This window comes from Crocodylus siamensis, chromosome 3 (assembly GCF_052110815.1).
Source record: "Crocodylus siamensis isolate JL-2025a chromosome 3, ASM5211081v1, whole genome shotgun sequence".
NCBI lineage: Eukaryota > Metazoa > Chordata > Crocodylia > Crocodylidae > Crocodylus > Crocodylus siamensis.
The window spans coordinates 16,794,284-16,811,098 of record NC_143397.1 but is presented as its reverse complement, the minus strand read 5'-3'; the positions used below and the strand labels follow the sequence as shown (position 1 = coordinate 16,811,098).

Below are 16,815 nucleotides of genomic sequence, written 5' to 3'. Positions count from 1 at the left end.
TAGCAGAATTGGGAAATTGAATTTGGGCCTCCTTTCCCTTTTCTGTCCATCTTTCCAGTTATTCATTTTGACTATGATGTTAACCTGAATTAAATAAGCATCTCATGGATATTTTCCTGTCAGTTACTGTAGTGAGTTATTTTATCACTTACAAGCTGTGGAACAACCTTTACCTTCTCAGCTTCTGGGTCCTATCTGACCCAGCTGTCTCTCCAGCCCAGTTCTACAACCAAGTAGCTGTCCTCCACCTTAATCTGTGATATTTTCAAGTTACTTTGGAGCTGGTTTTCTAGCTTTTCCAGTTCTTGGAGCAAGTTCTAAGATGGCCAAAGGTTTCTGGGTTTTGCTCAACTTCTGGACATCCTTTTGTTCCATTATAGTCATCTGGCTGATCACTTTATCAGTTCATCTTGGCAGCCCAGACCAGGAATTCTGAAGACTGGCTTCCTATTCTGCTGCCTGAACAAGATTCAATCCATGACTATAGGTCAACACCTAGTATTTTATTTTCTGGACATTGCTTTGATTGTTTTTGTCGTCTCCAACTACTGATTGAACCTTGTTTAAACTCTTTTGTCTGAGTATCATCATCATTCCTACCTTTTGGTTCAATGAGAATACCAGCTCTATTCTTCTCATTTCAACTTCATGGAAATCAGATCCTGCTCCTGGGACCTTTGTGACTCCTCTTTTTTTACTGCGAACAGTTAGCCAATCAGGCTGTTTCTAGTTTTTGTTTTTGTTTTTTTTCTATTAGGAAGAGAAATTGATAGTGGTATCTTTAACAGAGTCCTTTTTTTTTTCCTTTACAAAAAAGGTGCAAAGTCTCATCTCCCTGAACACAGCAGGAATCAAACAGAAAGAGACCATTTCTTTGATCACAGCTCCAAGCCTCGTACACTGACCTTCAGCCCAAAGTGCTGTTATCTTAATTTTCCTCGGAGCTGTGCTCATTGAGGATGTGTCTGGAACTTCTCCAACGCGCTCTCTCTCAACCTCTCACGTCATGTCTCACAGACAAATAAAACTTCACAAAACAAAAGCCAATGAAATCCCTGTTTAGATGTGCCCTGTCTTGGTTTGGGGCCCAGACAAACGCTACATTGTATCATAGGTGGAAAACACTACTATTTCAATTATTTGGCTCTATAAAGGGATTTACTTTTTATTAAAACTTTTAAAGTCAGTGGCTATAGCCTTCCGTTTCAGAGAGCTTGAACTGTTCTAGGCCATTCTTCATACAGGGAGTTGTTTTAATTCTTGTAAGAACTTCTTGCAGCCTAGGGTATATGCAGACATTCATGAAACCCAATCTATGGTCATGTAGCTTCATAGGGCAGCTTATTTTAAGCAGTGTGATTGTAGATTAGGAGTGGTGTGTGTAGATGTTCACTAGTGCTGGGATGTTCACTAGTGCTGGGAATAGCACTGGGAACCTGGTGTAAGTAACTTGGGGTGGGGGAAAGGCAGGTGGGATCAGAAGAGGGGGGCTAATGGGGCACTGGCAAGATTGGGGGGAAGATTGTTTGTCCAGGCATGGTGGGAGTTGAGGGGAACTAAGAATAGCTAAATCAGGGTGTTGCAGGGGAGTGGAGGAAGAGCAAAGCCCCAGGGTTATGGTGAGATGTTCAGATGTTCACTAAATCAGTCTAACTCATTCCTGATCTAAGTTAGTTTAGCTCCTCAGCTAAACTAATTGAAATTCAGCTTTTTTTGCCTGATTTAACCTCCCCAAACATCTGCACAGATCTAAATGTTGCACATTAGTACTAAATATTGATCTAAATATAACTTCTGCACATACCCAAGGTGGAGCTGAAATATACCCAGAAATACTGGGCCTCAAAAGTCAAGGTAAGCAAAAAATATAAAATGATACAAGACCCATGGCATTATGGGTCTTGTAAGCCAAGGCTGCGATGGAAATCCAGCTTGCTACAAATATCAAGGACAATAAAAAGTCCTTTTTTAGACATGTGGGGAGCCGGAGGAAAAGTAAGGTTGTCCCAGCTAAACCAGATGGGACAACTGACGCCCATGAAAAAGCAAACTTGCTAAATGGGCACTTGGCGTCAGTTTTTCACCACTCCCATGGGATGCCCCTGCCCACTGTGGGACAGGGATGCCTGGATATGGGAGATTCCTTACCCGCTATCGAAGCTGACCTCATGAAGGACCACCTTGACAGGCTGGATACCTTCAAGTCAGCTGGCCCTGACAATCTACACCCCAGGGTACTCAAGGAGCTGGCAAGCATTATAGCTCAGCCCCTGGCATAGATCTTTGAGAGCTCTTGGCGCTCTGGTGAAGTGCCTGATGATTGGAAGAAGGCCAATGTGGTGCCTATCTTCAAGAAAGGGAGGAAAGTAGATCCAGCAAACTGCAGTCCTATCAGCGTGACCTCTATCTTGGGGAAGGTCTTGGAAGACAGTCACCTTGCTGGGCTCAACTGACCCCACATTGTCTTTTCTGCTTGGTGCAGAGGGCTGGACTTGATGATCTTCCAAGGTCCCTTCCAGCTTTACAATCTATAAATCTATAAGCTCTGTATTCATTGGGGCACCTTTATACTCAAACCTTAAATGGAACAATCTACACTATTAGATTCATTTAAACTTTTCAGGTACTTTGGACATTTAAGGTGACATACAAAACTTGAATCTTTTTAAATTAGCAATAAACTTTTTTTTTGATTGACTAATAAATATTTCTGGAGGGATGCTTGGCAGAGGCATATATCTTGCAATTTGATGAGCTGTTTCCTCTCCCTCGCCCCAAAAATGGCAACAGAAAGCCATAAAAGAGCCACATACAACCAACTTATGGTTGTACCCGAGTAATGATACTTTCTAGGGGTGTGCAAAGCAGGCCCTATTCAATTTGGATTTGCCCCGAATCAGGGACAGTGATTTGATTTGTTGATTTGGATCACTGTCCCTGATTCGATTCGGCCGAATCCAGATCTGAAGATTCAATGCTGATTTGGAAAATCAGCAATTCAGACATAGACACAGCTTTAAATGTTTTTTCTACATACCCTGAGGTACCAGCACAGCTTTTGAATACTGTGATGCTGAGGCAGATGGAGTGTCCCACAAGAGTGGGGGGGGGCCCTCCACGTGCTCAGCAATGAATCTGGAAGTGGACCAGAAATACTTCCGGTTCACTTCTGGGCCTGCCGAGGAGTGTGCAGGGGGACCCTGGGTGCCTTCCCCATCCCACATGCCAGATCCAGAAGGCACTAGTTGCCAAGCTGGGGGAGCTTGAGGGGACCCCCTCTGCGCACTCCCCGGTGGACCCAGAAGGCGACCAGAAGTGCTTCTGGTCCACTTCCAGGTCTGCTGCTGAGCACACTGGGGAGCCCCCTGTTCTGTGGGACACTCTATGCACCCCAGCATCACAGCATTCATGAGCCGCTTGGTATCTAGAGGTATGTAGAAGAAAAAACATGTAAAACTGTGTCTCCGTCTGAATCACTGAATCGCTCCTCGAATTGATTTGGAGGGCTCTGATTTGATTTGGAGAGATTAAAGGGTCCTCTGATTTGATTTGGATTCAGAGATTCGCCCACTGAATCGGGTCAAATCTCCACAGAATTGAATCAGGGATTGAAGCTTCACACAGTCATAATACTTACTCAACTCCCATGTGTGCTCTATTTGTTTATGACTTAAATACTGGATCATGTAGATGTGAACAACCTGCCTATGTGAGCATGTTTGTAAGAGCATGACAGACTGTCTCTGTCAAATGAGATGGTACTTTTCAGGAGAACACTTCAGTTGGGCATTTTTCTTTGTACAATTCCATTATAAAAGCTTAGGGCACTTAATAACAAGTGAGTAGTAATGCAAGATGTCAAGCTGTACATCTCATAAGGAAAAAAGGGTTTAAGGTAGGGCCTCTACTTTATATGATCCCTTTGATCCTCCTGATTTTTCAAGAGTAAAAGTATTTTAATCTGTCCTCTGGGAATAGTAAGTAATAGAAGTGAACTGTCAGCATAAAAGGGTGGCTGTTAGCAGTTCTTCCTCAGTGTGAATGAACATAATCCCAGTTACATATTGAAAATGTTTCCAGGCATCTGAAAGTGTGCCACCTCCACCTGACATAGAGGTGGTAAATAATCCATATGTGTAATCTTTTTATGGATTTGTTCTGCAATTGTAAAGAAAGCCATTTCTTTATCAAATGACGACTGCCGTCCATTAGGATGGATCATTTCTGTCATAAAGTGGAATCAATCTATTTATCCTGCAAAGCACTTAAGCCCATACTTACCACAGACTAGCCCCATTGACTTTGATGGGACTACTCAGGTGCTTAAAGTTAACTATTTGCTTAAGTACTTTGCTGGACCATTGCCAGAGCTCTCATTAACATACAAGATCGAACCTCTGTGGCCCATCCTTATCAGCGTCTCCAGATGGAATTGGAGGATACCCGATTTCATAACATGGCATAGAAGCCAAATCTTGACAGTTCGGGGCATTTTTTAAACAAAGTGACAAATCTTCTTGGCTTCATTTTTTCCCCTTTGAGTCTAAGTGATATTACTGCAAACGAATACAAAGTTTACAATAAGGCTATGAATACTTCATCAGTTCACCTAAGAAAGTTGTATCTAACATACCTCCTGTCCTACCAGTGCTTGCAGTACTCTGAAGACATCTGTTACCCTGTTTATTCTAGAACATTTATCAAGACAAGGCCATAAATTTTTGTCATTCCATCTATCATAAAAAAGATGAAGAACTAGACCAGAAACACACTCATATTTTTTTATGCAAGGGAACTGAATGGCGTCTTTAAAAAATAATGTTTGAATTGGTGGAAGTCAGAGACAGACCTATAAAAAAAAAAAAGCATTAAGCTTTCATTTCCATTTTCCATTAGTGACTGACAAGGAGAAATTTTGACTATGAGGGGTAAATGCTCAAAAGAGCAAATTAGATTTAACTGTATAGTTAATTAATTAGTGTCAGCTGGATTCATGCAAACAAATGCCCTCGTATCACCACTAAATTATACCTCCCCCCTTTGTGAGAGAGATGTTTAAATGCAGTTCTGCTTTGAAGAAAGTAATAAAGTATAAATATAGCACCATAGGGTTCAGGATTTATTACTTCCCAAATTTGCTCAGCTGACAACTAAAAAGCTCACTTTACTATCTCTCAGCCCTAAAACTTAAACCTGAGATCTGACATTCAAGACAGGTTCTTTCTGGCTTATGTATTATCTGTTGTAATTAGCTTTCTGCTAGCAGGATTCCTTTTGTCTTTGATGAAACTGTGTTTGCATTTGGAACATAACGACACCACAGTAAGAATATGGCAGTGCCTGTGAGACCCCACCACCAGCCAGGACCCCATTATCCTGAACTCTGGACAAACACAGAAGAAAAAAGATCATCCTTCCTTAAATGAAACTTGGCTTGCTTTTTCATCATTTTTTCAGTCCTGCTGTACTGAGAGAGGCGTTTTTTATTCCTGTATTAAACAAGCACGACACTAAATGAATAGAGAGTGTGGATCTGTTGGATAAAAGGGATATCCATTTTTACATTCAGTTTTCCAACTGTAACTACCACCCGAATGTCTACTCTGGCCAAATGAGCCCTGTATATGTGATATTACTACGTTACAGGATTCTACTAATTTCAGGCATGATTTCTGTATTTTTTCAGTCTTTTTCTATTGTTTTTCTCTTTCATTTTGTGAAAACTTGATGCGGAGGAAAAGAAGAGGCAGCACAACAATTCTACAGGGCTAATTTCCTTCGCAGGGTATGCTAGACTAATTTCTAATGAAAACAATTTATGGTTGCTATAAATGGGCATTACACTGACTTGTATTAATTCCTTGCTATAATGTATTACTAGTTTTTACATAGACATGTTTAGTTTACCATAATACGTCCCAAAAGAAAAAAACCCCCCCACCAAGATTGAACGATTTCCCGATAAGGTACAGAATAGAAATCACATTTTTACACAATCCATATTATGAGAAATGCTCCCCCCACAACTGTTATACCACAGCCAGTCTAGTTGACACTTTACAGTTTGGGAGGAAGAAAAAAATCAAACTCAATTTTGCTTTAAAATGAAGCACTTTTTAGTTGTGTCATGTCCACAGATATATTGATCCATGGAAGATTGAAAAGGTGGGAATTTTGACTTCTGCATACATATTCTTTTTAGAGAAAAGAAAATGTGGTAGTACTAGAAATAGAGTCTTTTTACATCCCACACAGATACAAGGGCTAGAGTAATCTGAAGTTGTAAAACTGTGATACAACATAAAAGCCACTATTTAAGAGGTCACATGTTCTATCCCTTTGCACTTACACCTGCTGAGGAAAAACGGCCTCCTAATCCAAGTTCATTTAGAGTGCAGCTGATCATTTCAACAGCTAAAAAGAATTTTCACTTGAGAGAAAGAAAAAACCCACCTTTCCTGGCCATTTGTTGAATTTCTGTCAGACCTATAATGCAATAAGCTCAACACTCCATCAAACATATTCTATTTAAACTGAAAGGGGGCTGAGCCAAATCACTTACACATCGATGCTTACAATTTGCAAAGAGTAGTTTCTGCTGCTCTCAGCAGAAGGTGGGAAGGAAAGATTGCACAGTTTTTTCTCATGTCTTCAGATTAAGTATTAAGAATGTGAACTGCTCTATCACAAAGAGGCGTTGAAATAGGAAGATCTACTACACAACACTGAACATGTATAAACAGGATGGCCAAGCTGAATGCAAAGAGTTCAGACTTGCTGGGTTCAAGTAAAAAGGAAGAGAGTGAATTCCAGCTCTGGTGGAGGCTGCAGCTCTCACCTGACAAACAGGTTTTATTTATTTATTCATTCCTTTAGGGTTAAATCCTGTGGGATTGAATAATATGGAAAGGATTATAATCTTCTTATATTTTTATGGACTGTCCAAAGATCTTAATTGCAAATTATAACCCTGCTAGATACCTTTACCAGATGGTTAAAAGACCTACGGGACAGATATTTTCTATGAGGGCCTGCTCTGTTGAAGTTAATAAAATATTATGGCCTTTAAATTCTGTGGGCATGATCACTAAAAAAATAGGAGATCAAATTTAGGCCTAAATCCATAAATGGACTGATTTTCAAAAAGGCTACGAACCATTTATTGATCTATAGAGATCAATTAGAGTTTCTTGGTGATCCAGAGGATAAATAGATATTATGCTCAGACTATTTAAAAATCAGGCCAATTACTTAGATGTCTACATGTATTGATTTAGGTTCTTTACTTTAGGGGCCCATTTTGAAAATCTTATTCCACAGGGTCTTTAGAGCAATTTCTGTTATGCCCTTTTGGTTTTTCTCCATATTCAGCTCCTAGGGTTGAATTCAAATAATAACTTTCAAATAATAACTAATTCTGCACCAGAGTTAGTTATTATTTGAAAGGACATGCTTGCCATATGGTATAGAAATAAGAGAACAGTGATCTCCACAACGCCCTAGGGTATGTACAGTTATTACTTCACGGGGTTAGACTGGGTTAAAAATAGCTGCCCAATCTAACTCAGTCATTAGATAGGTGCTGGGAGCCTGATCTAAGGTAAATTGGGGTAGGAGGAGGGGTGGGAGGGATGGGGAATTAATTGAGGAGGGGGCTTCAGAGGATTAGGGGCCTAACAGCATTCATGGAGGGCTTGGGGGCACTGGAAGGCTAACAGGATTTGGGAGGATTGGGAGACTAGTAAGGTTCACAGGGAGCGGGTTGAGGGGATTGGGCAGCTGGTAGGGTCTGTGGAAGGGGTTGGGAAATCAGGGGCTTGGCAGGATTTGATAAACTCTCCAATTATGACAATCCCCCTGGACCACACAGCTCCTCAAATACTGCCAAACCGCCCCCAATCCACCAAACTACTTCCAGGATTGTTTTTACAGGCATTCACTGGTCCTGAGAACCCAACTGAAATAAGCTGGGGTTGGGGAAGAGGTGCGTGGATCAGGGTGGCTGGTGGCTTTGTTGTGGGGGTGGGGCAGGTTGGTGGGACTGGGGAGGCTGGTAGCTTCATGGGGGGGGTAGCAGGATCAGGGAGGGTGGTCTCTGGCTGCCGATTAGGAACTATTTTTAGTCCCTTGATTCTCCCCCACTCCCAGATGAACAACCCGATTACCCCGGTGAACCACGCCCTCTTCCCCCCCACCACCTCCTTCCCCCAATCCTACCTGTCCCACCATGACTTACTTTGATTGTTTCCTGACACTGGCAACTGCCAGTAACACTGGCACCAGGAGTGGCTTGTGGATCAGGGTGGGGTGGATTTGGCAGGCTTGGGTGGTGGTTGGCTGGTCTGTGGGGGTGGGGAGGAAAGGATTGTCCATCTGAATGTGCAGGGAGAAGGCTAAACTTAGACTGTTGCTAGAGGACTTAAGAAAATTGCAGCCCTAGGTCTGGAGCTAGCACTGGGCTTTCCCAGCCCTGGGGTGGTGCTCAGAATATATACAGAAGTTCACTTAGATTTGTCTGCCCCTTCCCAATTCAACTTAGTGCACCGCTGCAATACAGTTCAATTAGATTGGGTTGGCTATTCTTTGACCAATCCATGGGCGACTGATGCCACCTTAGCGCGGGGGGGGGGGCACGTGCCCCCTGCCAGAGACCAGTCAGTGACTGAAGCCCTCTGAGTGGGGTGGGGTGTGCCTCATAGCAAAACCTACCAACCAGTGAGCAGCTGTGCTGCTCCTGAAAATTGCTGCAGTGCTCCCAGAAGTGGCCATGGCACTTCTGGAAGTGGCCGCAGCCTATATCTGGTGCTCTCGCTCCCCAGCTGGCGCTTGCAGGGTGGGCACCAGCACTCCCACTTGCCCCCTCTCCGCATCACCTAAGCAGGGAGTGCGGCCAGTCAGGGGGTGCACCAGCACTCCCAGGGGGTACACATGCACCCCCATGCACCCCCTACATGTCACCACTGGATCAATCTAACCTTCCTGAAATTTATATACAGTTGACAATCAGATAAACATAACTAGTGAACTAGTTGTAAGAAGGTCCACACCCTAGAGAACTAAGGTAGACCAGGTGGCCATTTTAATGTTATCTAACCTCCCCTTAGCCTCCTCAAATGTCTATTTATGCCGTTAGTAAAGTAATGAAGATTTCCTTGGACACATGTGAATCTAATTACCCTACTATTTTATTACATACTAAAGTTTAAAATTGCTTGATGTCTAAAAATGTCTAGTGAAAAATGCATTGTATCCAGTAGTGGTAGCAAAGTACCAGTTTTCTTAAAAGGATTTGCTGAGAGCATTTTAAGGCCTCTACTTATGGCAAAAGAAGATAAGAGGAGGATCACTCCATGCATTCATTTGCATGGAGCTCTTCTCAATTGTTCTGTCATTGGGCTGGAAGGAGAAATTACTTGCATAGAAACCCCATAGACCTGGCAGCCATCTCTGTTGGTAGTGTGGTTTGAGTGGAGCAAAGCTGCCAACCACGTTCTCAGGCCACCAGTCCCCTCACACACCTTCTTTCACTGGAATCTTAACCATGGCAAAGCCAACAATTTCACAGGTGGTATTCATTTTTCTTTTTCCTCAGAAAGTCTCCAGAGCAGCTGGGAACTGACCTGCTGTTCCTTGATGCCCATCCCACAATGCAGGAACATCCCCTTCATCCCCAAAAAGCAGGACTCAGCTTCAAAAATGCTGCTGACTTGCCTTTCCATACAAAGGAGTGAAGAACTTGGCAGAGGAGGTACCTTCCACCAGTGGCTGGTGGGGAAACAATCCTATCCTTATGCATTTAATAATTCATATTAAGCAATTCACACGTGCTACTACTGACACAGAGGAAAAGTTATTGGAATAAGAAATAGGCATTTCATTTTTCAAGGATCCTGGTACAAAGAAACCTCAACCTCTAAAACTTCAATCACAGTTTGGAGCCTCCCAAGAAACTGTTGTCAGTCTTAAGTATTGCATAAAGTTCTGTGCATTTCAAACATTGCCGTCAACGCAACTTATCTCACGTGTGATTGTGTTCAGGCTCAGAACTAACTCTGCATACCCCACTACTCACAGGTTGCAAAGAGTTGGGCCCTAGGGGAGACACAGAAATAGGCTCACAAAATGAATCTCTTTATAAATGACAAGCCAAGGGACAAAAAACTTCATAAGGGAGAAAAATATAAACTGCTTCACTGGGATCTTGGTTAATGAAAATAATGACAAGTACATAGATAAAAACAGGACTTAAAATGAAAGGAAGGCAAGACTGCCAAAGATTTAGAAGGAAAATTGATCAACATGAAAGAATACAAAGTAAATAGAAGTTGTAAGTTAGTTGTTAGTTTTGACGATACATTTTTTATCTAGGTCAGTGGATCTCAACCTCTTTGGACTCGAAGCACTGCTTACTGGACTCAAGGCACCTCTCCCATAACGTTTGTGAACTTTGTGGCACCCGATCCCAAAAAGTAATTGGAATACAGTGCTTACACCTTTGCAGAGGGGCCAGGCAGTGGGGATGAGGGACTGGCCAGACAGGTACATGCCTGTGCTCATCTCCTCACATGTTGCTTATCTCACAGCACTGATTTAAATAAAGCACTGATTTAAATAAAGAACCGAGCATCGTTTTTACATGCAACAAAATGGAAAATTGTCAGAATTGACCAAATTTTTTCAGGCTTTGATCATAAATCTTTATGTATAGTATTGAAACTACTGATACTAACCTTTATCTAATTAATAGCACTACTCTATAATTTCACTGTATGGAATACGGCCAATACTGAGATAATGGCAGTGGCAATGGCATATAAACAGTAATTTAATGGTGATCTACTCAGTGGTGATTTACTGAAGAGCAATGTCTCTACTTCCTCCCCTCACAAAACCATGATAATCAAGTTCCAAATCCCGAATGACTATCTTAGGCAAGTAATTTTCCTGAAAGAAGTAGGTTTATACATATGCTTGAAATTTGATCCAGCATTAGATAAAACTATTCTACTAATTAAAGGTGAACAAACCCTTCCCAATATATGTATACAAATTTAGCGTTGCTATTTAGCAAAACAAGCAAACAAACAAAATCTCTCTAACATTACAAGATGCATCTGTTTGTCTCCTTTCAGAAATCTGTTTTTTTAACAATGGATAGCAATGTTCAGAGTAAAAACAAGGAGGGTTTTTTTGTTTTATTTTCTTGTCACTTACAGTTAGGTAACTTATGTGGCAAGAATACTATGTACAGAAAGCATCAGAGTATAGAAGAGCCCAGAGTTAAGGCTAAGATTTCGAAGGACTGTAGGACTATAGTACTTAAAGATAAGTAATTCAGTTTAATTGGGTAATGTGACCTATCAAAGCAAGGGAGCATCCTGCAAAGCTTTTAGACACCCATAGTTCTTATTTAGCAATTAATGCTACTGATTTCAATAGTGCTACTCAAATAACAATCGTTTACGTAAGGAAGGATTCTCAGAGCTGGCCTTCTTGATACACTATGTACAGTATAATGCCTTAATATAAATAGAGATGCATAATAACTGTTAGGGTATGGGGTAAATATGTTATAGTGCTGATTTAAGATTGCCCCAGGAAAGTAACTGTGTTCAGAATATCATAATTCCCTCTCGCTGTTTCATATGCACACTAGCAGCAATTTTTATGGCTTCTCTATCACTGCTGAATATGAATAGCAGATTTTGAAGGTCAGAACCCATCCTCTGCCTTCTTCCCACCTGCTTGTGATGAAGGAATGATGGGCAACTCTTGGCAATGTACCCCTTTGTTGTCTGGAGCCACAGGCCAAGGGAAGCAATGCAAAACTATAGTGGAAGATCGTGCAGTTCATTCTAGCCAGGACTGGTTATATAACTCCAAATGTACCCCTCAGTTTCTATACAAAATGGCATCACTTCCACCTCCTATCATTATTCTTTTGCATTGTTTCTATCTGCTATTTTTTCTCTTTCTTTCTATGTATTGAATGCCTCATTTGCATTTTTAAGTAGCTTGGACACAGGATTCCAATCAGTTTTTCCAGCAAATATAAATAAACCTTTCATTATCAAAAAGCAATCCTTGAAACAGAAGCCAAGCATGCTGGCAAGGTTTCAGTTTATTATGGCTCAACGAGAGATTTGAGCCAAGGCCAAATGATTCATTTGGCACCTGATTTATTTGACCTCCTTGCTTAACAGTTAACTCTTATTTTGAATGATTTCTTTATCCTAAATTCCCATTCAGAACTCCTGAATGAAATGCAGGATTATCCTCATAAAAGGATATGAATTAACTTTTTCATTCTGCAGGAATTTAAAGACATTTCTTCCAAGTCCTGCTTGTTTTCTCTAAAGATTTTTTGTTAAGCAACAACTAGGTGTTATTTAATGCGCCTTATCTGCAAGAGATGAGGAGTTTTAAATGGAGAGCAAGTTAAAATATAAGAAAGGATTGACCTTTCATTTCTAGGATGCTCACCAAGATATGGTTCAGGACCGCAAAGCTACTTCACAAAGCTATCACTTATGTCATGAAGTTGTTTGCATGAACAGAAGGTGCAGTATTGTCCCATTAAAACGTATAACCAGATTGTTCACATTTGGGTGTCTGGCCTTGGATGCAGGCTGATCAGAGTTGCTCTGTCTCAAAAGGCAGCTCTGAAAACCAAATTCTCATTTACCCTAAAGTGTCTTTCCAATGCTCTGGGAATGTATACACGATGTCAATAAAACTGAGGCTCCCATCTCAGGTATAGTACGTTTTTGTTCCCTTCCCCTTCCTTGTATATCCACATGAGGGCCAAATTGAATATAAAAAATAATATTATTTCTATAAAAGAGAAATAAGTGCATGCACAGCCAGAGACATTCTGCAGAGAGGGAAAAAAAACCATAATCGAGTGCCTGGGGCTCTGCAACCCAGTTCCAAATTTTTATCATGACCTTGAGGGAACCCCTTAAGAACATACTTTATAGGTGTTTAAGCACCTAATGATGTAGATGGCATCTAATGGGATTTTAGATGAGGTCTAGGCTGCCTTGAAATCACCGACATACCAGTTACAATCTAGTCCCTACCCTCACTCTACTTTACTTCTCCACCTGTAAAATAGGGATAACAACAATCCCTGCAGTGGTGAAAATAATAAAGACATCAGGATACTCACATACTATGGCAGGGATAGGGGGGATAATCTGTATGCCCAATCTTAGGTGGAATGCTGTAATTTATATTATGTCTAGCTTCAGACTAATAACACGAGGGATCCTGTCCCTTTGTTATTACCTGTTTGAGACAAAAGTGGTGTATAAGGGACTTTCGGTTCTATTGCACTCATTGGTGGAGGTAGCAAGGGGTTGGCAAAGCTGCGGAGCGGGTGTGTAGGCCGGACGCAGGCTGTAGGGATCGTTCTGCTGGGGGCGTCCTCAGTGCTGGGATGTTCAGGCTGTGTCTGTGGCAGCATGGATGGCTGTTGGGAGGCCGGTCCTTCATTCACCGCTGCAGAAGAATTGTAAAAAGAGGACATTTATTAAGATATCTTTTTCCAAGTCCTACTCCCTAGCTTTTTCATCACTTCCCCAAGAAAGGAAAGCACCGAGATTTCAACCTCTAAGGAGCTGCAAGAAACATGTATGTATTTCTTTCAAATGTTACAGGGAGACATATTAAACACCAGACACTCCTGAAAGCAGCCATGTACTATAGCACTGTAATATATTTTCCTTTAAAAAACAGAAAGTGACATTTTTACCTCCTTACCTCTATTTTATTTATACATAAACTTCCTAGGTTGCCACTGCCGTACAATCTGGGTGCTTTTAAATATTAAAAATCAACAAAAACATAAATACATCATTTGGATACAAACTATTGCTGCTGGAATTCATTATGTTCCACCCCACAGCACTATCTTAGCCATATCTGATGAGACTTGCTGAAGACAAAGAAGGGACTTAATTAATTTCTATTTAACCAACAACCAATATCATTTTTCCTGGAGACAGCTGTAATATCCAGTGTGCCAAAGCAGTCAGTTGCTGTTTTATTATCCTATATCCAAAGTCAATTTTTCTGTGATTTAAACATGGCATGTTAACCCTCCAAAATAAATCAAGGTTACTCTATGTTGTGTAGTATTTTGCACAAAAGCTCTCAATAATAACCCCTGTCATGAACTTTCCATGCCAAAAGAGAGAGACAAAACTAGCAAATGTACTGTGAAAGAAAAAAGAGGAAAAGCTACCAGAAGATAAAATAATATCATTTTCTGCAGCGAGGTAGCCAAACTGCTAATTCCAGTGTGACTATGATTGCTTAGGAGTTTTCATCACAGCCACCAATTCACAGTGGGATTTATTACTGATGACATGAATAGTATTGCCAAGGGCTCTGCAGGAAGGATGGTTCAGTGCTGTTTTTACCGAAAGAGATGGTACACAACTGTGCTATGGGCTAAGTCCACACAAAGTTGTCTGACCAGACATGTCGGTTAAGGTAAAAGGCAGGCAAATGTCCAGGGGGGTATAATGGTGCACTTGTAACCCCTTTGATTCCTGCTTCACCCAAGTTCACCATCAACCCCCCGGCAGCAGCATTTATATTCAGGCAGCAATGAGGGACCCAGCTGACTTCAAGGCTCATCAGAATCTTCCTTATTTCTCCTAAACTCTTCATTTTGCACATGCTAATGCCCTGCTTTTCTTTTCAATGATCTTGTTGTTTCACTCATCAAGTTGGCCCTTCTTCTGCAATTCTGCTGTCTGTTAGCTGCTCCTGGTAATGTAGCTCCTATTTCATCCCCATTTTCAAAATCCTAGACCCACCCATGGTAAAAGGTCACATCCCAGTAGGCAAAACACCTGGTATATGTGCAGCTAGGCCAAGAGAAAAGGATTCCTGCCAATGTTGTTACTGTTGTTTGGGGGAGTGGTATAATTATAATGGAAGATAACTCTTTCTGACAGCCTACATTATACATTTACAAGGAGGATAAGCTTACACAGCAAGGCTGGCATAGCTATGGCAGTGAAGGCTCTGTGGAGTAGACAAAAATACATCACAAGGTGATTTCTCATGCAACTCCCATCCATGGATTGCAAAGGGTTAAGCAGAGATGGGGAGAGCTATTGTAAGACCATGAAAACCAGACAGATAGAGCTGGGTTCAACTATAGCTGCCAGATTGATTTGAGGGCTAGCAGGAGGGGAAGTGGGAAAGAGGAGCTGCAAAATGGGAGCCATTTTTGCCCAGAGCCAGATAGAAGGAGCAGGGGAGAAGCCTGGCCCCTTGATGTGCTCCATGTACCATCGCAAGAGCCCCAGGAAGACTGTGGAGGAGGAACCTGGTGTAAGTGCAGATGGGAGAAGGATTGACGTTTCTACAGGAGGACCTCAGCAGGGAGAAGAACTAACTGCTGCTGAGATACAACCATGGCCTAAGTGAGCTGCCTTTAAAAGGCTGCACAAATGAATGCAGTCAGTACGATTGTGGAGCCGTGAAAGTCCTTGTGCCGTCTGGGACAGCTGGGCTGTGCACAAGGGGAAGGGTCTTTGTGGGACTGTTGGAGTCAGCATTTTAAGTTGCACTGTTGAGAGGGGGCATTTTGTTATCAGGGTTTCACACTGGGTTACAGCTTGCTGTTTGGGTGCCTGTGTGTGTAAATAAATCAAACTTGTTTGCACCCTCCAGCTAAACTGAGATACTCTTGGAGAAACTGAGTCACTGCAGCCCCTCGCAAGGGGGGTTACACTCAAAAGAAGGCACCTGACTTGGAATACTGGACTATCAATCTCCAGCTAGCTGTGTGGGTGATGGAGGCTGTAGGAAAGAAAAGCCTGGGAAGTTAGTCTGCCTGCAGGTGGCTAAAATGTGCATCTACTCCATGGAGAGGTTGTGACCAGTGGATCAATACTGCATCTCAACTCCCTAGTTTAGCGTACTGCACGTTCAGGGGAACCCAGCAGCATAGAACGGTAGCCTGTGGTTGCCTGTGCTGTTAATATTGAGATGTGTGACAAGAAATCCTAGCCACAAAACAAGTATAGCTGAGTCTTTAGTCTTCTGGTGACTCCAACTCATCAAAAGTGCTGACTTTTTTTCCAGGGAGAAAGCCTGCATCATCAGAAAGCCATGATCGGAAGTATACTACAGGGTATCTGTCAAATGTTCCCTATGGTCCAAATGAATTTGTTTGGTCAACAGATAAATCAATACATATCAGCCCCACAAAAGGCAGAAAAGAACAGAATCTTTTGTTCTTAAAAAGAAATTGTAATTTGGAAGTAGCTAAGGAGGAGCAAATCCTAACCAACAACCTATACCACAGCAAGTCCAATTAGGAAGAATTATCCATGGGAGGAAATGATCAGAGGAGAGCTACTGAGTGTAGAAGGAATGACATTACAATGACTGTAGTACACTAAACAGAAGGACGCTCAGGAATCACCTAACCCCATGCCACAAGTACGGGGGGGTGGGGGATGGATCTGTAGTAATTCCCATCGCTGCCGCACATCACTTTTGTGGCAGTGGGTCAATGCAGGATCCCAATCCCTTGCCTTCAGCAACAGAAGCACGCTCAGAGAGACCTGGTACCATTGAGTACCAGGGTGTTCCTAGGAGATTGCAGTGTTCGGTGAATATCTAAAAGTCCCTACCATGCTTAAAAGCAAAAAAAATTGCATGGAATGAACAACTTAACAGGGCATAATCAAAGCTGGAATGTCTTTATATTGTATAAACTGCATTTGTCCAATGTTTTGATTCTCCTTAATATCTGTGCCAGCTAGGATGGCTTGTAATGCAACAGTC

General features: G+C 41.9%; 1 protein-coding gene across 2 annotated transcripts in view; it reads right to left on the bottom strand.

The window, feature by feature from the left end:
- DCC (DCC netrin 1 receptor) overlaps nucleotides 1-16,815 on the bottom strand; it is a 1,013,322-nt gene that overhangs the window by 27,893 nt on the left and 968,614 nt on the right. For both annotated transcript variants that reach the window (XM_090037801.1, XM_090037802.1), the window contains exon 27: nucleotides 13,291-13,503. In XM_090037801.1, the coding sequence (XP_089893927.1) occupies nucleotides 13,291-13,503 (213 nt within the window). The remainder of the gene's footprint in view (nucleotides 1-13,290; nucleotides 13,504-16,815) is intronic.